General features: G+C 51.3%; 2 protein-coding genes across 6 annotated transcripts; one reads left to right on the plus strand and one right to left on the minus strand.

Annotated features, from left to right (window-relative positions):
- Positions 1-2,524: 2,524 nt before the first annotated feature.
- On the minus strand, positions 2,525-11,734 carry Lkaaear1 (LKAAEAR motif containing 1). Its single transcript, XM_048349444.1, has 4 exons — positions 11,662-11,734; positions 3,375-3,775; positions 2,887-3,009; positions 2,525-2,790 (listed from the first exon to the last, which is right to left on the minus strand). Exons 1-4 carry the CDS (start codon positions 11,732-11,734, stop codon positions 2,746-2,748), a joined length of 642 nt encoding a protein of 213 aa, XP_048205401.1. The 3' UTR covers positions 2,525-2,745.
- Positions 11,735-12,106: 372 nt separating this feature from the next.
- On the plus strand, positions 12,107-17,477 carry Oprl1 (opioid related nociceptin receptor 1). Of its 5 annotated transcripts, none has more exons than XM_048347518.1 (4): positions 12,107-12,188; positions 12,640-12,905; positions 16,453-16,808; positions 16,888-17,477. In XM_048347518.1, the coding sequence occupies exons 2-4, from the start codon at positions 12,673-12,675 to the stop codon at positions 17,409-17,411; spliced, it is 1,113 nt and encodes a 370-aa protein (XP_048203475.1). In that variant the 5' UTR covers positions 12,107-12,188; positions 12,640-12,672; the 3' UTR covers positions 17,412-17,477. The 5 variants fall into 5 exon arrangements, with proteins under 5 accessions (XP_048203475.1, XP_048203476.1, XP_048203478.1 ...); XM_048347521.1 differs by lacking the exon at positions 12,107-12,188 and adding an exon at positions 13,561-13,590 and having other exon boundaries at positions 12,776-12,905; positions 16,449-16,808; positions 16,888-17,411; XM_048347522.1 differs by lacking the exon at positions 12,107-12,188 and adding an exon at positions 13,561-13,590 and having other exon boundaries at positions 12,776-12,890; positions 16,449-16,808; positions 16,888-17,411.
- The last annotated feature ends 3,622 nt before the right edge of the window (positions 17,478-21,099 follow it).

Consider the following 21,099-nt stretch of genomic DNA (forward strand, 5'->3'; position numbering starts at 1 on the left):
CTTTCAGGTTTTGCATTCTTGTCCTGTGGCGCTGGACTGAATCCCTGTGGACCCCTGATGTTGCTCTGCAATACTCTGTCAGGAATGCCCCACTCCTTTGGCCATTTCCTCTGCTCCCTCGTAACTGGGTTCAGATGTTAGCTCATTATCTCAGTGTGTTCTGACCCAATGTCTAGGTAGCCCTGACCCTGCTCTGGAAATGGTCTGCAGACCATCTATGTTCCACCCTCTACCATCTGGATCCTGCTTTCCTCAGCACAAGGGTATTCCAGGTATCAGGATCCTGCTCAGAAAATACCTTTTGTCATATGGACACACATATACTAAAAAGCTCTGAGAAATCCAAAGTCAAGGGAGATTTCACGTGAGTTCTTCATTCATTAGGGAAGTATCTGGGGTACCCGTGTACTAGGCAGTGAGCTACATGGACCAACCTGAAAATGACTGTGAGAGCCAGGGTAGAAGGTGGAGGGCAGACAAGAAATGGGTAGGAAGAGAGATAAGGAGGGCTGAAAAGTGCAGAGCATTGCCATGATGTGCAGGGGACTGGCTGAGCAAGAGCAGTGGATGAGTGCTTGAAGTCCACCAGGCTGCCTTCAAAGCTATGTTCTTTGGTGACTTCAGAACTCCTCTAGTGGCTGTGCTGATGCACCAGTAAAACAGGAGAGCATCTGAAGTGGAAACAGCTGTTTCTTAGTCCAGATGAGATAACAGGCCTGAGAGGTAAGAACAGTTGAGGACAGGGAGACTGGACAGAAATGGGCTAAGGCTGCAAACCTAGGCTGACCCTGTAGAGCTTGGTATGGTCTTTCCAGTGTGGGGAAAACTGCCAGTGGGTGGGATCAGTATGCTCTTTCCCCTTGAGATCACTCTGTGTCTCCTACTCCCCCTTGTCATCTGGCATCTCAGTCCTGTTCTCTACTCCTGTGGACTCTGTCCCTTGGCACAGAGCATGCCCAGAAATTCAGGAGAGGCCCAGGGGGTGACAGTAGGGATGGGGTTTGAATTCAGGACTCTGCACCAGAGCATGAGCCTCTAGCTCCTCACAGGCCCCAATATATGTGGATTTTTCTCATTGATTTTCTCCCTCATATATCTTTATTTTCTTTTTCTTTTGTCAGTCTTGGGGCTTGAACTCAGTGCTTGGGCACTGTTCCTGAGCTTTTTCCACTCAAGGCTAGTGCTCTGCCACTTTGAGCCACAGTACCACTTCGGGTTTTCTGATGGTTAATGCAGATAAGAATCTCATGGACTTTCTTGCGGGGGCTGGCTTTGAACCATGATCCTCAGACCTCAGCTTCCTGAGTAGCTAGGATTACAGGCATGAGCCACTGGTGCCTGTTTGTATATCTTTCTGAAGGTAGAAGTGTCCTCTGCCATCTTTTCTAGCCAGAGGCAGGCTCTCCTAGGTGTGAGGATCAAGGGGTCTCCTGTGCCAGTCTGAAACCTGGTACAGAGCTGGCTCAGGCCTCTGCTTTGACCTCTCAGGGTACTCTTATATCTGTACATTGACTAGCATTGAGACCCTAAAACATTCCTGTGGAGCTTCCCCACCCCACCCCCATTTTAAGGATTAAGAAATGCTCAGAGAAGGGATGGAACAATGTGTGACTTTACTAGGCAGCTGAATTCTTCTGAAGCACTCAGTAAATCCCAGGAGGCAACCTGGGGTTCAGTCTTCAGGAAACTTGGACAGAGGAGTCCATGCCACTGTCTTCAGAGGTGCACATCAGGGCAAGTAGACACTGCCTCTCCTTCCTTATTCGCCCCTGCCCAAGCCTGTGACTTCCTGCTCTCTGCTTCCTTCCCTCTGCCTGAGTCCTCCCTCACCCACCAATTTCTTTCCCTCCCTCACCAATTTCTCTCCCTCTCTCTGGTCACTGCTGCTGACTTGTAGGTTCTAAACAGTATGGGTTGGGTTCAAGGCCCAGGGCAAAAAAGGGAGAAGCTTGAGTTCAGGGGGAGAACATCTGGATGGAGGCAGAAGGCTAGGGACTGGCCACCAGGGATCAGGATTCCTTTCTGGACCGGGGCTCTGACCTCATCCTTTCCCACCAAATCTATTCTCTCTAGGCAGACAGTAGGAGCTCCTGGCAGGGGCTGAGGTTGTTTGGTTCCTCTTAGCCTTCACGGATGTCTAGCCCACTGGGCAGGGACTGGGGAGAGGAGGCTGTTGAAAGAACTGAAGCTGGGAGAAGGTGCCTGAAGCTGAGGCAGTCAGAATGGGAGAGGAAGGCTTCCTTCTGGTGCTAGGTGTGTACTGGGGATGGTGGGGGCTGAGAGGACACAAGTGGCCCCTTCATGATCAACTCCTGTACGGGTTTCTGTCCTGGCATGTAGGGGCCTTGTGTGTGGGGGGACACCTCTCCAGGTTTTTTTTTTTTTTTTTTGTCTCCTGCCACCTCTTCAAAGGCCAGCTCTGGACTGATCTCTCTTGCTCCCAGCATACCATTCCCAGACCCCTGATAAGATGACTGGAGTCTTGACTTCTGGGGTTGCTGCTGGGGGGAGCGGGGTGGGCATCAGTTGCTGACTGTGGCTGGGCTGGAGTCTGGGGACACGGGTGGCACACTGGAAGGGCGCCTTACTGCCCCGGGTCCGCGCCACCGATGTGGAGAGGCGGCGTCCATGCTCACCTATTCCTTGCCGGGCCGCGGGGAGTGGCGAAGGGAAAGACCAGAGAGACTTCGGAAAGGAACTTTATCTGCGAAGTTGGGGCACAGCCGCGTGGTCAGGACGCCTTCATCACAGGTCCACGGCCTCCTCCAGGATGGTTTCCACGCGCCTCCGCTGCGGGAAGAGGGGCTGGGGCCGGTGCGGGGAAGCGCGGGGGCCACCCGCCCTCCCGGGCTCCTCCCCCGGGCTCCCCCCGGGGCTGGCCAGCACCTCCTGTCGGTCCAGGGGGTCCGGGATCCGCGTGGGCTTCAGCTGCGGCGGCAGGAAGAGCTCCAGCCGGATGGCGGTGCGGGCCGAGTCCTGCCGCTGGACCAGCAGTGCGATCTCCTCCGCCTGCGGGCGTGAGCTGGCTGGACGTGCGGTGGGGGGAGCCCGGCCGGCCGTGCCGGCCGACCCGCCTCAAGCCCGGCGGGGCTTCCCTCGCGGCGGCGCCCGGCTCACCGCCCCGTCCCGGCCCGCCCCACCCCCCGTCCGGTCCTTTCCACCGCGGCCGACCCGCGTGGCCCCCTCCCGCCCCCGCCCCGCCCCTTCCCTCCCCTCCCGCCCCCGCCCCTCCCGCCCCTCGCCCCGCCCCGCCCCTCCCGCCCCTCGCCCCGCCCCGCCCCTCCCGCCCCCGCCCCGCCCCGCCCCGCCCCTCCCCTCCCGCCCCCGCCCCGCCCCTCGCCCCGCCCCGCCCCTCCCGCCCCCGCCCCGCCCACCCGCATGCGAGTGTAGCGCAGCCGCAGGGCGCGCACTCGGCCGCGGGCCTCGGCGGCGCGGAGGACTCCCAGGAGCCGGCTGCGGCGCTCGGCCGGCGTCAGGAGGTCCTGAGTCCAGGAGCGCGGGTCGGGCATGGGGTACGGCATGTCCATCGAGTCTCTCGGGAAGATGGAGGCGGCTGCGCCCACGTCCTCCAGCAGGTCCCCGAAGAGCAGGTGGCGGCGGCGCTCCGTGGGGACCATGCCGCCCAGCCCCTCCGCCGTCAGGGCCCAGCCGGGCGTCGGGGGTTCCCTGGCCGGCGGGCCCTTCGCGCGGCCTTCGGCCGGCCCTGTCCCGGGCGGCCGGCTTTTCCCGGCCCGCGGCCGGGAGCCCTTCGCCGCGGGCGGCGGCGTGCTTCGCCCTGCGGGGGGAGGGAACGGACCCTGCCGTCGGACCCTGGCCGGCCCAGCGCTGTCCCCGCCCGGCGCCGTCCCCGCTGGACGCGGTGCCCGCGGGACGCTGTCCCCGCTGGACGCTGTCCCCACTGGACGCTGTCCCCACAGGACGCTGTCCCCACTGGACGCTGTCCCCACAGGACGCTGTCCCCACTGGACGCTGTCCCCACAGGACGCTCTCCCCACTGGACGCTGTCCCCACAGGACGCTCTCCCCACTGGACGCTCTCCCCACTGGACGCTGTCCCCACAGGACGCTGTCCCCACTGGACGCTGTCCCCACTGGACGCTCTCCCCACAGGACGCTGTCCCCACTGGACGCTCTCCCTAATGCCCAGGCGTGCGAATTGATCTCAGGCCCCACTTAGAGACAACAGGGGACTGGTCTGGGCCTCCCGGTCCGTGGTCACCGGTCATTATTCAGTAAGGATACCCCCATTCCACTGGAACCCCAGGGACTGGTCTGGTGTGCCCTGACCAGGACTAGTCCTAGGATTCCCCCTCCCCATCCTTGTGGGAGGGTGGAATGGAGGGCATAGGTCTACTAGCCCAGAGGAGATGCTTGCGTCTATGCATGTCTGTGTGGTGTGCGTGTGTGTGTGTGTGTACATGTAGGGAGCAGCCCACAGGGAGGAGGTGACATAGCCCACCCTCTCTCTGGACCCTCTTGCCATCTGGCTAGGTCCTGGCTCAGTGTGGACCAGAGACAGAGCTACAGTTCCCCAAACTCCTTTGTTCCCTCTTACCAGCCAGGATGCACCAGCACCAGTCAGTCCCTAGCCAGACCTGCCTGCCCCTTGTCCCCACACTTTCTGTCTTCTCAGTGGGAACTTATGGCTCAACCAGGATTCTCTGGGCTTGTTGACACCGTTGCCCAGCAACTAGGAGCCCCAGTGATCCCACCAGGGCAGGCGGGGGAGTGGCCTTGGCTGCATTCAATCCTGAGGTCCTGAGTGTCTGGGACTGAGATGCTGCTGGACTCTTAAGTGGGAAGTGGCTGCCATGCTTTTTAAGTTCTTGATCTAGATGTACCATTTGGGGGGCTACTGTAGGCTCTGTTCCTGGCTGTAGTCTTTGGGGGTAGTTTCCTGGGCAGCCTACAAAGGCTGAGGTTCTTTGCCTGAGACCTGGCACAGAATGTAGGAACTGTCCTCACTTTTTCCAGGGCGAATATGAGATCTCAGTGTTAAGAGATCACCCAAGACAATACTTGGGTTTTGTTGAAACCTAAGTCTCTGGGGTTTTGAGCCAGAGGTTTCACATCCCCTTCCCTCTGCAAGGCCCCCCCTCCCCGCTGTCCTGGAGCTTGAACTCAGGGCCTGGGCACTGTCTCTGAGTTTCTTTTGCTCAAGGCTAGCATGCTACTACTTAAGCCATAGCACCACTTGTGGCCTTTTCTGTTTATGTGGTACTGATAAATTGAACTCAGGGTTTCATGCATGCTAGGCAAGCACTCTACCACTAAGCCATATTCCTAGCCTGGTTTCAAGTTTTTATATTTGGTTTATACTATTATTATTATTATTTTGGTGCTGGTCCTAGGGCTTGAACTCAGGGCCTGGGTGCTGTCACTGAGCTTTTTATGCTCAAGACTAGTACTTTACCACTTGAGCCACAGCTCCGCCTCTAGCTTTTGGTGATTAATGAGAGCTGAGAGTCTCACAGACTTTTCTGCCCAGGCTGGCCTCAAACCATGATCCCCAGATCTCAGCCTTGTGAGTAGCTAGAGTAGCTAGGATTATAGAGGTGAGCCACTGGCACCCAGCTTGTAATTAACTGTTCAATTCTGCAATTTATTTATGTATTAATAAACGTACTTAGAAACCAAGTGTGGTGTTGTATATCTGTATGCTCAGAGATTAAGGGGAATCAGATTCAAGGCTAGTCTGGGAAAAAGACTAGTGAGACTCCATCTCAACCAAAAAGCCAGGTGTTGTGGTAAGTATAATAATCCCAGCTACTGAAAACTCTGGAAAGCAGTCTGGATGTTCCTCAAAAACTAAACATAGACATACCCTATGACCCAGCCATACCACTTCTAGGCATCTATCCTGAGCAACAGGAACCAGAATATGACAAGGATACCTGTAACTCTATGTTCATTGCTGCACTATTCACAATAGCCAAGATATGGAAACAACCCAGATGCTCCACTACAGATGAATGGATTCAAAGAATGTGGGACCTATATACAATGCAAGTTTACACTACCATTAGAAAGGACAAAATAATGGCATTCTCTGGAAAATGGATGGAACTAGAACAAATCATGCTGAGTGAGACAAGCCAAGAACAGAGAGACAAATGGCATATGGTCTCCCTGATATGCAGGTGTTAGAATTAAAATGCAAAGAGATATGGGGCTGGGGATAAGGCCTAGTGGCAAGAGAGCTTGCCTTGTATACATGAGGCCCTGGGTTCGATTCCCCAGCACCACATATACAGAAAACGGCCAGAAGTGGCGCTGTGGCTCAAGTGGCAGAGTGCTAGCCTTGAGCAAAAGGAAGCCAGGGACAGTGCTCAGGCCCTGAGTCCAAGGCCCAGGACTGCCCCCCCCCAAAAAAAATGCATGCAAAGAGATAGTACAAAGTAAACAGGTTTCAAGATACAAAAATACAGTGAAAACAAAAGAGGACACAGAATGAGTGGAAAGTGTGTGAAGATAGTAATAATAATAACAACAATAGTAATATAGGGGACCATTGCTACAGTGGACACTGATGAAGGAACTAAGCAACTCATGAGTGGGAATGGGAAGGAATGAGTAAAGGAAGGAACAGATGTTGGCAAACAAAAGGAACATAATGTACATATCACCCGAAATGGAGAAAATGATTTTACTGTTAAAGGTCATAGACTTTGTACAGTTCATAGACTATAGAGAATAGAATGATAATTTTCATCCTTGTGAAAGTTCAGATGCATATTATGGAATATATGTAATAACTTAAACCCAATAAAAATTTGTATATAAAAAAATAATCCCAGCTACATGGAAGGCATAGGTTGAAGGATCAAGGTCTGAAGCCCTTCTCAGGCATAAATGTAAGATCCTATCTGAAAAACTTTCAAAGCAGAAAAGGATTGGCAGCACGATTCAAGTGGCAGAAAGACTGGCAAACACAGGCCCTGAACTCAAAGTCTAAGTATTCACATGCTCATTTCACACAAATTAGGTTAAAATGAGTGCATTGGTCTGCATATTAATCTTTTTGCATGTTTATTATTTCCCGGGTCTATGCATAACTTTCCCCTTCCTTCCTAGATGGTTGGATGTTGCCCCTTTCTAGTCTGGAACCTGAGCATACCTACAGTGGGTCTCTCCTGGCTATGAGGTGGACTCCAGCTGAGGTGCTGGACTCTCTGCAGGAGGCTGTTACTGACCGTGTGTGTGTGTGTGTGTGTGTGTGTGTGTGTGTGTGTGTGTGCATGCATGTGTGCTGGTCCTGGGGCTTGAATTTAGGGACTGGCACTGTCCCTGAGCTTGTTTTGTGCACTACCATTTGAGCCACAGCTCCAATTCTGGCTTTTTTAGTGGTTAATCAAAGATGAGAGTCTCATCAACTTTCTTGCCCAGGCTGGTTTTGAACAAGAATCTTCAGATCTCAGCATCCTGAGTAGCTAGGATTACAGATATGAGCCATGGTACCTGGCTGTCCCCATTATTTTTGAAAGTTTGCCATGGCTTCTCGGTAAGAGACTCAATTATGATTCTGCACCCCCATGTTCTTCATACCTGTATTTTCTCCTAAGTGAAGTGAGTAGCCTACAAACTCCTGCCCAGAGGTGCTCCCAGAAAACTCTTCTGAAGTATCTCCCACACCACATGTGCCTTTGAGGTGTGGACTCAACTTTAGTACCAACCTGAGGCTGTTGAGAAAGATCTTCCAGCCCTAGAAAAGCAGGGAACTGGGGCTGTCCCAGATCCAGCTGCCACTTTCAAGCAGCTTTCTTGGACACCGTGCCCCGGCTGGAGACCTATACTCCTGTGGGTGAGGCAGGGGACCCTTTTAGCCTCCTGGAGTTCAGGCCACGAGTACACATGGCTTAGGAGCTATCTATTTGATTCCTGGTGGTCATGTAGGGAATAGAGAAATACTTGTTCTCCTATGACATGTAACTTGCAAACCCCTTTCCCTCTTTTTTCCCCTTCTCATTCCCAGCAAGGGACCCTGAAGGGTCCAGTACATTTTTGGGTATAGCTGACCCTATAGGGAGGCAATCCCTACCTGTTTGGGCCCCAGCCACTGTTTCTAGGCCTAGAACTTGTGTGTTCTCTTTTCTTTTTTGGGGGGTGGGGGTGGGGGTCAGTTATACGGCTTGACCTCAGTGCCTGGGCACTGTTCCTGAGCAGCCCTGCTTCTGGTTTTCTGGTGGTCTCTCAGACTTTTATGCCTGAGCTGGCTTTGAACTGTGATCCTCAGATCTCACTCTCCTGAGTAGCTAGGATTATAGGCGTGAGCCACCAGTGCCTGGCTGACCTGTGTGTTTTGTCCAGGGCCAATGTAAATCTGAAGCCATGTTATCGTCACAAAGTCCTGAAATTAAAACTGGGTGCTGGTGGCTCATGCTTGTAATCCTAGCTACCCAGGAGGCTGAGATCTGAGGATCATGGTTCAAAGCTAATTCGGGCAGGAAAGTCCATGAGACTCTTATCTCCATTTAACCACCAGAAAACCAGAAGTGGCACTCTGGCTCAGGTGGTAGAATGCTAGCCTGGAGCTGAAGAGCTCAGGGACAGTGCTCAGGCCCAGAGTTCAAGCCCCATGACTGACAAAAATAACAAAACAAAAAAATAAAAAAAAACCTTCAGAATCAAACTAATGAGCTTTATTAAATGACTACCTAATTTAACACTACATTAAAAAGGTGTAACACAATTATTTTTATTTTTGTTTCTTATTAGTGGTACTGGAGTTTGAACTTAGGACCTAATGTTTGCTAGGCAGGTGTTTTGCAATTTGAGTTATACCCCTTAACTTCAAAACAGAGATTTCTCTTTTTTTTGGTGGTACTCTGGTTTGAACTCAAGGCCTTGTGTTTTCAGGCTCTCTACCACTTAGTCATGTCCCTAGCCCTTCAAACATTTTGTTGTATGTATATGTGTATGTGTATATATTTATACATACATGTACATATACAATACATATAAGTATATACATATATGTATATTTACTGATATTTGAATTCAGAGCCTCATGCTTGCTCAACTGGCACTCTACCACTTGAATCACACCTCCAGCCTGGTTTTTTTTGTTGTTGCCAGTCCTTGGACTTGAACTGAGGGCCTGGGCACTGTCTCTGGGTTTTTTTGCTCAAGGATTGTGCTGTAGCACTTGAGCCACTCTTCCAGTTCCAATGACTGGTTATTTTGAGCTAGAGTCTTGTGGATTTTCCTCCCTCTCCATATCTTAGCCTCCCAAGTAGCTAGAATTACTGGTATGAGCCAGGTACCAGTGGCTTATGCCTGTAATCCTACCTACTCAGGAGGCTGAGATCTGAGGATCATTGTTCAAAGCCAATTCAGGCAGGAAAGTCCATGAGACTCTTGTCTCCAGTTAACCACCAGAAAATTGGAAGTGGCACTGTGACTCAAGTGATAGAGTGCTAGACTTGAGCTGAAGAGCTCACGGACAGCACCCAGGCCCAGAGTTCAAGCCCCATGACTGACCAAAAAATAAAAAAAATAAAATTACTGGTATGAGTCACCGGTGCCAGCTCGCCTTGTAAGAAGTTTTAGAAAGTTAAAACTACAAAGATAAAGTGATTTATTTTGTCAAAGTAGCTCTTTTGGCTTCCATCAGTTGGCTGATAGAGGTTGGTGACTGAACTTCCTGGGGAGCAGCTGTTCCACATGGGCCAGGGAGTGTGTTCTTTCTGTCAGGGTAAGAGCAGGATGCACCCCTGCCTGGCTGTTGAGGTTAGAGGTTCTGTCTGCCATCAGGTTTGAAGGTTGAGGCACTGGGATGTGTTTATCTCAGGCCTGTCTGGGTGCCTGTGACATTGCCATGTAGCCCTTACCAGTCTCTCTGATAGATGGACATGTGCTCCCTGCTAACATTCCTTGTGGGAACTTTATGCCGATGGTGTGTTGCACCTTTGGCACATGCTTTCTCATATACCATGTCCCTTTCTGACCCTTGGGTGACGTGTGTATGGTGTCAGGCCCTAGTTTTTCCTCTGTCTTTCTGGAGAGACTGCTGTTCCTTGCCAGTGACTGTTGGGGTCAGAGAACCTTGAGCCACATCCTCTCCACTGCCAGTCCCCATCCTGGCTATCCACCCACAAGGAGCCAAGTCTGCCCTTCTGCCTGAGACTGCAACTGGTCTCTGTGCCAGTCCCCATCCTGGCTATCCACCCACTAGGAGCCAAGTCTTTCCTTCTTCCTGAGACCGCAACTGGTCTCTGTGCCAGGCTCCATCAACACTTGTTCACTGGTATCTGTGAAGACCTGAGCTCATAGACCCATCTGGCAGCCGTGTGATTGAATCACAGCTGTGGCCATGTGGCTGGACCACCACACAGGGCCAGGGCTGGGGCAGGGACAGGGACGGGGCAGGGGCAGGGAGAGCTTCTTGGAATAGGCAGGATTGGAGCTGGATTGGGGATGGGATCTGTGAGGTAGGTTAGGACAAGCAGAAAGGACAGAGGAGCAGGCCCATGTCTATGTGCCAGGGACAGGCATGCTCGGTGGCTCTCCTCTGTCCACCTGCAGAGCACCATCAACATCCTTTCCTTCAGCCTGAGGCCTGGATGGAGAGATAGCTCAAAGCAAGGAGGAAGTGAGGCTCTGTTAGATGGGCAGGCCGGGGCTGCTGGTTGGGGGTTCTGGGGTTGTCTGGGGAATAGGCTGCAGGAGTCTGAGCCTCCCCAGGTTTCTGCTTCCCTGGGCTTCTGAGGTTGAGATCATTTTTGTCTGGAGGATGTGTGTGTGTGTGTGTATGTGTGTGTGTTTTCTAGGGCATCTGAGGGCCTTGGTCTGTGTCTTCCTGTTTTCACTGCTTTCTATACCCTCTTGTGTCTACTCATGTGCCTGCGTGTGATTTGCTGGGCATCCCTTAACATATGCCTGTGTCTCTGTGTGTTCACTCTTGCCTTGGGACAACTGTGTATATATTTGTCTTCATGTGTCCACCGAGTGTCCATATGCCCTTACATCTCAGCTGTAATATAGATGGAGAGATGAGTCCTGGGAGACAGTTTGGGATGCTTTGGCCTCTCCTGGTCTGCTTGCTTTGTCCTCTCCTGGTTCCACAGGTATCCTAGCAACACTGCTGCTAGTTGCCTAGCAACCAGGTCCCCATCCTTGGAGAAGGAGCAAGGACTGCCTGTGGGGGGAAGGCCTGTTCTCCCTCACAGCCCAGGCAGGAAGAACATGCCCATGGTTGAATGGGTACTGGATACTTAGTGCATATGGCCTTGTCCTGTGGCCTTTCAGTGGTCTGTGCTTGTGAACCCTATGCTGCAAGAGTTCACAGGCATTTTTAACTGTGTGCATGTCAAGGCCTGTTTCTGGGACCTGCCTATGCAGAGGGGCATGGTGGGGGATAGCACCAAGTAATAAGTAGAACTGCGCTTCCTATGTTTCTACAATATTGACAGGTGGCTTCACACTTGTGAAGCTTTCTGTGCTCAGCTGTGTGAAGATGATCTCAGTGGCCATTGCTTATGTTGTGCTCAGCTTATGTTTGTGTTGGCCTTGACACACAGTAGGTACAGCAACACATAGTAGGTATGGTGCTAGTACTGGGCCTTAGGTCAGACAATCTCCTGTTTGTTTACAACATGACCCCAACCCCAAAAGTTTGTCAAGTCAGAGCACAGTTGCCTGCTTGCTGTTGTGTCAGCCTCACTGGATACCTGGCTGAAGGCACAGTTTGGGTCAGGGAGGCAGTCTGGAACCTGCATCTTGTTGGACATCTGCATCTTCCTCCAAGTTAGCAAATGTCTCCTTGAGTATATGTCTGAGCTCCTTTTGTGTTTGTTCATGTCTCTGTGGTGGGACCCAGTCCATGCATATCTCTGTCTGGGGTCCGGGGTCCATCTCTTTTTGTATATCCTGGATCTTGTGTTTGTCCCCATTCAGTACAGGGCCCAGGTGGCACTGGGTGGGCTGGTCCTTTTTCTCTTGGCCCCCTCCCCTCGCCTGTGCAACCCCGCCTGCTCTCGAGCTGCAGCCTCCTTCCCCTCCCCCAGCTCCTGGCTGCCGCACTGACTGCTGCGTCTCGTCTGGAGTCTGCTGAGGAACAGCCGTGCGCAGCCTGTGCAGACCCTGTGCTGAGAAGAGGGGTGGTGCCCAGCCCATTCTGCTCCTGCCTACCTCGTCTATCTGTGGAGGGCTGGGGTCTCCTCAGTCCCTGCTCTCAAGAAGGTTTTGGAGGTAAGGACTAGGCTGGAGTTAGGGAAATCCTTCCTGAGGCTGTGGCTGCTCGCTAGGGCAGGGAGGGGCAGAGGGAACTGTGCCCAGTGCTTGTGCCCCAGGCATTTCTGGGCAAATCTCAGTCTGGTGCCTGGGTGGGCATTTTCATATGCATGTCTGAGTCCCTGGGTACAGATCCATGTTCTTGTAGCTGCTGTCTGTAACCCAAATGTGAGGTGTTTTGTGGGTGTCCTTGTATGTGCCTTCTGTCTGTGTGGGCCTCCCTCCCCAGGCACGCATTTATCTGTACCCTCCCCCTGCGTGCATGTGTATGTCAGTGTCCTCACATGTGTGTCCATGTGTCTCTGGATGCCTGTGGGGTTCCTTGTGCCTGTTGGGCTGCACACCTACAATCCAAGTCTCCCACAGGCTGCATCTAGCGCTGTGGTCTCTCACTTCTGTCCTGTCTCAGGTACTGAACTGCGTGGCTTTGCAGGGTGGTGGAATGGAATCCCTCTTCCCTGCTCCATTCTGGGAGGTCTTCTATGACAGCCACCTTCAGGGCAACTTGTCCCTCCAGACCGCCAACCACAGTGAGCTGCCCCCTGACTTGCTGCTCAATGTCAGCCACAGCCCCTTTCTGCCCCTTGGTCTCAAGGTCACCATCGTGGGGCTGTACCTGGCTGTGTGCATCGGAGGGTTGCTGGGGAACTGCCTCGTCATGTACGTCATTCTCAGGTAGGCTGGGCCCTACCAAGGTCCTTTCATAGCTGTGGGGGGAAAACTGAGGTGAGAGGTTTTTCTGGATGGACCTGCAGGTGGAGATTCTGCTTCCTCCATTAAATTCCTTTCCTTCTGTCCAGGGGTCAAGCCAGCTCTGAGGCCCCGGTGCTCAGTTCCTGCCCTGCCCCTGTCTGTCCCAAGCATCCATCCTGTCATCTCCTAGGACCTTGGTGTGAGCTATAGCCAGCTCTGTGTCAAATGGTTTGTGTGAATGACCTCATGGGGACCAGAGCAACCCCAGGAGATGGCTCTTCTCAGCCTTCCCCAGATGAGTAAAGGGAGACTTGGGGCTTGGTGCTAGGAAGTCCAGAAACCCCTTCTCTATGGTTCCAGGTGTTTCTGCTCATGGTAGGCATCTGACAGAGCCCACCTTCTGCTTGTACTGAGATGAAAAAGCTTGGGGCCAAAGAGAAGGTCACTAGTGCTGGCTAGTTAGGGTGGTAGGGACAGTGTGGGGCATTTTTAAGAGCATAAGGGGATAGCATAAGGTTCAGTGTAGGTGGGCAAGGAATCTGCACATGGAGTGTGTCCATGTGAAATGAGCGATGATATGAAATGAGCAATATGAAATGAGTGTGAAATGAGCAATGATGAATCTGTGGGCTTCAAGGTGGGAAGGCATTGGAGGGGACTGGGGACAGTAGGAAAGGTCTTGAATGCCAGATTGGGGACCATTGGGTGCTGTGGGAGGTGCTTGATCAATAATGACACAGCTAGGATGAGGTTTCCTTTTTCTAAAAAAATGTCATTATGAAGGTGATGTAGAGGGGCTGGGGATGTGGCTTAGTGGTAGGTAGAGTGCTTGCCTAGCATGCATGAGTCCCTGGGTTCGATTCCTCAGTACCACATGAACAGAAAAAGTCAGACATGGCACTGTGGTTCACATGGTACAGTGCTAGTCTTGAGCAAAAGAAGCTCAGGCCCTGAGTTCAAGCCCCGGTAGTGACAAAAAAGTGACATACAAAGGAGTTATAGTTACATAGGTAAACAGTGCATTTCTTTTTTTATGCTTGCTTGTTTTTTGTTGGTCATGGGCTTGAACTCAGGGTCTGGGTGCGGTCCCTGAGCTCTTTTGCTTAAGGCTAGCACTCTCCTGCTTTGAGTCATAGCTCCACTTCTGGTTTTCTGATGATTGATTGGAGATAAGAGTTTCATGGACTTTCCTGCCTGGGCTGCCTCAAACCATGATCCCCAGACCTCAGCCTCCTGAGTAGCTAGAATTTTAGGTGTGAACCACCAGTGCCCAGCTAAGAGTACATTATTTTTGGACAATGTTACCCATGCTCTCCCAGGTTTTCTCTTTCATCCACACCCTATAGTTCATTTTCAACTTAGTGTCTAGTGAGTACCACTGCTGCATTTGTTCACCCTTTGTCTGTTCATTTCTGTGAGGTTTCCTTTTGTTATTATTAATGTTTTGGTTCCAGTCCTCGGGCTTGAACTCAGAGTAGTCACTGTCCCTGGGCTTCTTTTGCTCAAGATTTGTGTTCTACCACTTGAGTCTACTTCTGGCTTTTTTTTTTGTAGTTTAGTAGAGATAAGAGTCTCACAGACTTGCTTGCCTTGGCTGGCTTTGGACCATGATCCTCAGATCTCAGTTTTCTGAATAGCTAGGATTACAAGCATGAGCCACTAGTGCCTGGACAATGTAAGGTTTCTTAATAATCTAGGTTATTCTCTCTGATCCAGAAAGGGGTGGCTCTGAAGGAAGCATTCATGGTCCCAATGACCTTCTAGATCCCAATAGAGGTGTTGGGGTAGGAGTGTGTTAGTGACCGCAGGACAGGGTCTGCTTTCCCACATTATTTGAGGCTCCTGAGCAAACACTATCTCAAAGTGAGAGAGATGGATCACATAGCCATGGGTTTGCATCATGTAGGTGCATCTTTGTGTGTGTGTGTGTTCCTAGAAAGACCCCTCCATGACACTTTGTGATCGGATGATATGCCAGGGCCAGAAGTGCAGCAACCTGGGGCAGTCGTGTGCCTCAACACTCCTTGTTACTAGAATTTCTCTTCTATGTCTCTCCTCTCCATGGGGCACTAAAATCTTAGGCCCACTTTCTGCAAGTCCAGAGAGGCAGTGGTCAGAAGCTCCTATGGCTACACTGGCTCAAGAGGCAGCATATAGTTTGCTTTGAGCCAGAGGACTAAGGCCTTACTCTACTTTTTACCATCTCTAAGGCCTTAAAAATGCTGCTTAGGGGCTGGGAATGTGGCTTAGTAGTAGAGTGCTTGCCTAGCATGCATGAAGCTCTGGGTTCAATTCCTCGGTACCACATAAACAGAAAAAGCCAGAAGTGCCGTTGTGGCTCAAGAGGTAGAGTGCTAGCCTAGAGCAAAAAGAAGCCAGGGACAGTGTCCAGGTCCTGAGTCCAAGCCCCAGGACTGGCAAAAAAAAGCTACTTAGATCTACTGAGCCTCAGTGTTTTTCTTTCATAAAGTGAAGATGAAAATAGTGTTTTTATGGGCAGGGATGAGACGGGGAAACTTGGAGAAAGCAAAGGAAGGGGTGACATTGTCCAAAAAAGAAATGTACTCATTACCTGACTTATGAAATGGCAATCCTTCTGTACAACACCTTAATAATAACAATAAAACTATAGTGCTTTTGTGAGTCTCAATGAGATTAAAGTCCATGTAAAGAGCTTAGCACATGGTCTCTTTGTGCTTAGTCTTTATCTCTCTCTTTAAGGGAACTAGACCCCAGATTTCTTTATGGCAACTACACTGATGTAGGATATTATCATCGCTACTGCTGACACCACAGAATCACCACCATTATCAATATAACCACCATCCTCCTCACCATCACTATCTTTATCACCATCATCACTGCCATCATTGTCTTAACCAGCAACTGTCACCATTGGCAGCATTACTAGCATCACCACCATAACCACCTTCCCCTACCACTACCACAGGCAATAATTAACACAAATGTACCCGTTTCTTACAACATTCTCAGCCTTGTTTCATGTACTTAGATTCAACCATATCCTATCATTTCTTCTCCTCTTCCTGTCACCTTTCCTTTTTATGTTTTTTCCCATCACCTTTTCCATTGTTAGATAACAGTGTACAGTAGGAAGACCTTTGGCATGGTTTTTAAAGACTTTAGGTCCTTAGAAACCACTGACAGTTGTAGGCTAGCAGTTAATTCTGAGAAGGGTCTTGAGGGAGACTCAGGGACAGGGACTCCTCTCACTGCATGCAGAGTTAGGAGTGCTGGTGTCCTGCATACTCTAGACTTTAGGGCTTGGAGCCCTTTTGTGGGTGTCAGATCACTTGAGGAGCTTCATGAGGCTTTCTCCCCCCATGTTCTCCCTTCCGAGTCTGACTCATTGGCCTCCGGCCTGTCATTCAGCATGTTTCCTTGGGTTAGGCACTTGGGGCTGGTGTCAGTCTTGTGGCTGGGAAGATTGGAACCCTTTTTGCCCTTGGCTTCTATGAGTATGCAGAGTGGCCAAACAGAGCCTTTTCTTTCCCTGTTCTCTCTGTAGGCACACCAAGATGAAGACAGCAACCAACATTTATATCTTTAACCTGGCCCTGGCTGACACTCTGGTCTTGCTGACGCTGCCATTCCAGGGCACTGACATCTTGCTGGGGTTCTGGCCATTCGGGAATGCCCTGTGCAAGACAGTCATTGCTATCGACTACTATAACATGTTCACCAGCACCTTCACGCTGACTGCCATGAGTGTGGACCGGTATGTGGCCATCTGCCATCCCATCCGTGCCCTGGATGTCCGGACCTCCAGCAAAGCCCAGGCTGTCAACGTGGCCATCTGGGCTCTGGCTTCTGTGGTTGGTGTTCCTGTTGCCATCATGGGCTCAGCACAGGTGGAGGAGGAAGGTCAGTGGGCAGCCCCTCTTACCCTACCTGGCTCCCTGGGGTTGCTGGTGGCCTTTCTGACCTTGTTTCTCTTCTGCAGAGATCGAGTGTCTGGTGGAGATTCCTGCTCCCCAGGACTACTGGGGCCCTGTATTTGCTGTCTGCATCTTCCTCTTCTCCTTCATCATCCCTGTGCTGATAATCTCTGTCTGCTATAGCCTCATGATCCGGCGGCTTCACGGCGTCCGTTTGCTCTCAGGCTCTCGGGAGAAGGACCGGAACCTGCGGCGCATCACACGGCTGGTGCTGGTGGTAGTGGCTGTGTTTGTGGGCTGCTGGACACCCGTACAGGTCTTTGTGTTGGTCCAAGGCCTGGGTGTTCAGCCTGGAAGTGAGGCTGCTGTGGCCATTCTGCGCTTCTGCACAGCCCTGGGTTATGTCAACAGCTGTCTCAACCCCATCCTCTATGCCTTCCTGGATGAGAACTTCAAGGCCTGCTTCCGCAAGTTCTGCTGTGCATCTGCCTTGCACCGGGAGATGCAGGTGTCTGATCGTGTACGCAGCATTGCCAGGGATGTGGGCCTTGCCTGCAAGATCTCAGAGACAGTACCACGGCCAGCATGACTAGGCGTGGATCTGCCCATGGGGCCTGTCAGCCCACAGAGCCCATCCACACCCAACACGGAACTCACACAGGTCACTGCTCTCTAGGTTGATGCCCAAACCCTGAGAATCTAAAGCCTTGGGTGGCTTCTTTTTGGCCCAGAGATGCTTGGTCCCCGAGGAAGACCTAGTAACATCATGGGGCAGGTCAAAGCATTAGGGCTACTTCTGCAACCTGTCAGACTTAGCTGCTCTTCTGGAACAGAGCCAGAGGGCACACAAGGACACTGTGTGGAAGTCTCCATGGCACCAGTGTACATTCTTGACCAGCCAATGTGCACAGTACTTCCCTAGCCTCTCCCCTGCAGGGTCAGCTGAGCCCTGGCTCTGGGTGGGCTCCCTCCCTGAGGTGTAGCAGTAGTTGTGTGGTTGTATGTATCCTATGTGCTGTCTGCTATTTGCATGGCAGGATTCTGGCTGCTTTCAATCTTGCTGTGTCTCCACAGGGCCACTGGATAAGCTTTGTGGTGCCCAGGAGTATAGCAGGCAGCATTTCTTTGGAATGTGACTGGCCCTAAAGTTGGAGTTGCCTTGGCACACCTGCCTGTTGATGTCATGGTGTGGCCAGTTCACCCAGGGAGCCAGTATATGATGGACTCTCAGGTAGAGGCCTTGAATTGGTCCTGTGCTGGTGGTTTTCTGAAGATTCTCCTCATACTACATTCTGTAGCCTCTGGGCATGGACCTGTCCTGGCACTACTGTCCCCTGCTCTGCTTGGCTGTGGCTCTGGGCTACCTTCCCCTCAGGAGGCCCACAGGAGCTCTGGACCCGGAGGCTTACCCATGAGCTCTTTTCCTCCTGAAGTGCCATTTTGAAACTACCATGTGAATTACCATGTTGTAGACCGCGTGGCAAGCTCTGCTTCTGCTTTGCTGCTCATAAAGCAAAGGCCTTGTGTGCTGGTCTTGACAGCTTTGTCAGGGCAGAATAAGAGTACATGCCCTGTTTAGAGGTTCCATAGCCTCTCAGAGCTCTCCCACACAGACTCCCCTTTGCTTGAAATCAGAAGCCAGCAGCTATGCCACTAGCCGGAGACTTTCAGTGGCTCTTTGTTTACAAGCCTCAGTGCATCTCTGGATAAGGCATAAACTTGAAGACAAACGAGTTTGGTTTCACATGCAGAGCTACTGTGAGGGGTGTAGCTTGGCAGGGCTTGCTTCAAGGACCATCTGGGTTTGGGGAACATGGGAGGAATCTGTACCTCAGGAATTGTACCTGTGATCAACAGGAAAATCAGATGGCTTTGCAAGTGCTTGCCTGTTGACAACCGACCTGTAGTACCCGAACATCAAAGAGACTCTATTTTTTCACTGAGACTGTGATCAGGTGACCTCTGTCTGAGGTAGCAATGGGCCCCTCCTGCCTGGGGAACTTCCTGGGGAGCCAGGCCTCTCTTCATGACACCCATGATGAGAGCTGCCTAGCTGTAGTAGTGTTTTTTTTTTTTTTTTTGCCAAGACTGAAAATTTTGTGAATGTATATATCTTCATACATTTATGCATGAAATAAATGCCATTCTCTATGCATGTAGCCAGCCCTGAACTTGTCTCTGAAGTAATGAAGGAGGGCCACAAAAAACACCTGCCCTTGAGCTTTTGTGCTCAAGGCTAGTGCTGTACCACTTTGAGCCACAGCAACACTTTTGGCTTTTTTGGTGGTTAATTGGAGATAAGAATCTCATGGACTTCCCTGGCCTGGAGCCATGACACTCAGCTCTCAGCTTCCTGAGTAGCTAGGATTACAGGTGTGAGCCATGTACAAGAGCATCTGGTTTTTCACTGTATTTTATCTCCAAAGACTTCCCCTCCTGTCTGTTTACTCTCTCCGGAGCAGACCTGAGTTTTGGAGAAGCAGGAACAGAGAGGCCTCCTCTGGTGGCCAGGCTCCCCTATGGCACAGGGACCACCCTCTTCGCTCCCCTGTGGGCCCAATTTGGCCCAGGCTGACTTGCAGGTCAGGGAGGCTTTGGAGGCATTGAAGTGGGCATGCATGGGTCAAAGTCCTTTTTTTTCAGGGAAGGGCAGAAGGGCTGTCTTTGTGTGTGTGTGTGTGTGTGTGTGTGTGTGTGTGTGTGTGTAATGATAGACACTGTCAACTCAGGCTGCTGTAATAAGGCACTTTAGACTCAAGCAAGTCTTATGGATTTCTTAAAATCTATGGAGACTAAAGTCTCAGTGGGGTGTGACTGGTTTGGTTCTTGTGAAAGCTATCTTCTGCCTCTTCACTTAATGGGAAGATGGCTCCAGAGCTGTTGACATTTCTTTAATCAGATCACTGATCCCACTAGTGGATTCTACCCTGACAGACTTACCTTACACCATTTCAATGGGGGTTAGGACTTCAATTTGAATTTTGGGGGATACACTTTTTTTTGTCAGTCATGGGGCTTGAACTCAGGGCTTGGGCTCTGTCCCTGAGCTCTTTTGCTTAAGGCTAGCACTCTACCGTGTTGAGCCACAGCTCCACTTCTAGTTTTATGGTGGTCAATTAGAGATAAGAGTCTCATGAGGACTTTCAGCCCGGGCTGTCTTCCAACTACAATCCTCAGATCTTAGCTTTCTGAGTAGCTAGGATTACAGGCATGAGTCACTGGTGCCTGGCTCCTTCTTTCCTCTTTTTTTCTCCTTCCTTCGTTCCTTCGTTCCTTCGTTCCTTCGTTCCTTCGTTCCTTCGTTCCTTCGTTCCTTCGTTCCTTCGTTCCTTCCTTCCTTCCTTCCTTCCTTCCTTCCTTCCTTCCTTCCTTCCTTCCTTCCTTTCTCCTCTGGGATTTAAACACAGGGTCTTATGCTCTCATTTGGCCTTTTTGTTCTTGGCTGCTACTGTTGTGCCAAGTTGCAAGACCACCACCAAGAAGACCACCGAGACTCAGACATTCCGAAATGCAAAAGCAAGGCAAGGCTTTATTTAAGCGAGCTGCAACTCGGGCCTGGTCCTACCCACCGACACAGCGGAGGTTAGGAGGGAGCCCCGAGCTGTGATTACACAGGGCTTATAAAGGCAAAGAACAAGGTTACAACAATCAGCTGTTCAAGCAAGCAAGATTAGGACACAGGTACAAATCTGATTGGCTCAGGGTTCGATTCTAAAATGGGGCTCACGTGGTAAAATGGGGTTCACGTGGTAAAGTGGGGCCTGACTTCAAAGTCTGGCACTTCACTACCACTTGAGCCATGCCTCCAGGTCAGCACTTTGCTGGTTATTTGGAGATGGACTCTTACAGACTTTTCTGCCTGGGTTGGCTTTAACTAAGACCCTCTAGGTCTCAGCCTCCTAAGTAGCTAGGGTACCAAGTGTGAGCCACAGCACCTGGCTACAAACAGTCCTTAACAGACATATTACTGTTCAAAGAAAAATTCGGTATCAAGGGAAAGTTTGTCAGAGCTGGCCCCACTGCAGCGGTTACAGTGCTCTTGGGAGCCAAATGATGTGGTCCTGGTTGAAAGGGCTCATGCGATGGTCTTAGGCTGCTGACCTTCCTGCCAAATGGCTAACCCCTATCCATGTCTGCAGAAGGAGGCGAGTAGGAGTGTGGAAGGGATGGAATCCTGACAGGTGAGTGTGCCTCCCCAGTGCTCCAAGGCTTATACTTATACTGCTCTCTGAGTCCTCTCTGCCTCTAACCACCTCCCACTCTTCTCCCCCTCTATA

The sequence above is a fragment of the Perognathus longimembris genome, chromosome 6, assembly GCF_023159225.1.
Source record: "Perognathus longimembris pacificus isolate PPM17 chromosome 6, ASM2315922v1, whole genome shotgun sequence".
In the NCBI taxonomy this organism is placed as follows: domain Eukaryota; kingdom Metazoa; phylum Chordata; class Mammalia; order Rodentia; family Heteromyidae; genus Perognathus; species Perognathus longimembris.

Excerpts from the sequence above, each read along its gene's own strand:
- Lkaaear1 (XM_048349444.1), bottom strand. The coding sequence starts at position 11,734 with ATGCAGATGTCCAACAAGATGCAGGTTCCAGACTGCCTCCCTGACCCA. Across the intron at positions 3,010-3,374 it reads TGCGCTACACTCGCATGCGG|GCGGAGGAGATCGCACTGCT; the intron begins GTGGGCGGGGCG and ends TCACGCCCGCAG. Across the intron at positions 2,791-2,886 it reads ACCCCCTGGACCGACAGGAG|CGGAGGCGCGTGGAAACCAT; the intron begins GTGCTGGCCAGC and ends CTCTTCCCGCAG.
- Oprl1 (XM_048347518.1), top strand. The coding sequence starts at position 12,673 with ATGGAATCCCTCTTCCCTGCTCCATTCTGGGAGGTCTTCTATGACAGC. Across the intron at positions 12,906-16,452 it reads GTCATGTACGTCATTCTCAG|GCACACCAAGATGAAGACAG; the intron begins GTAGGCTGGGCC and ends TTCTCTCTGTAG. Across the intron at positions 16,809-16,887 it reads AGCACAGGTGGAGGAGGAAG|AGATCGAGTGTCTGGTGGAG; the intron begins GTCAGTGGGCAG and ends TCTCTTCTGCAG.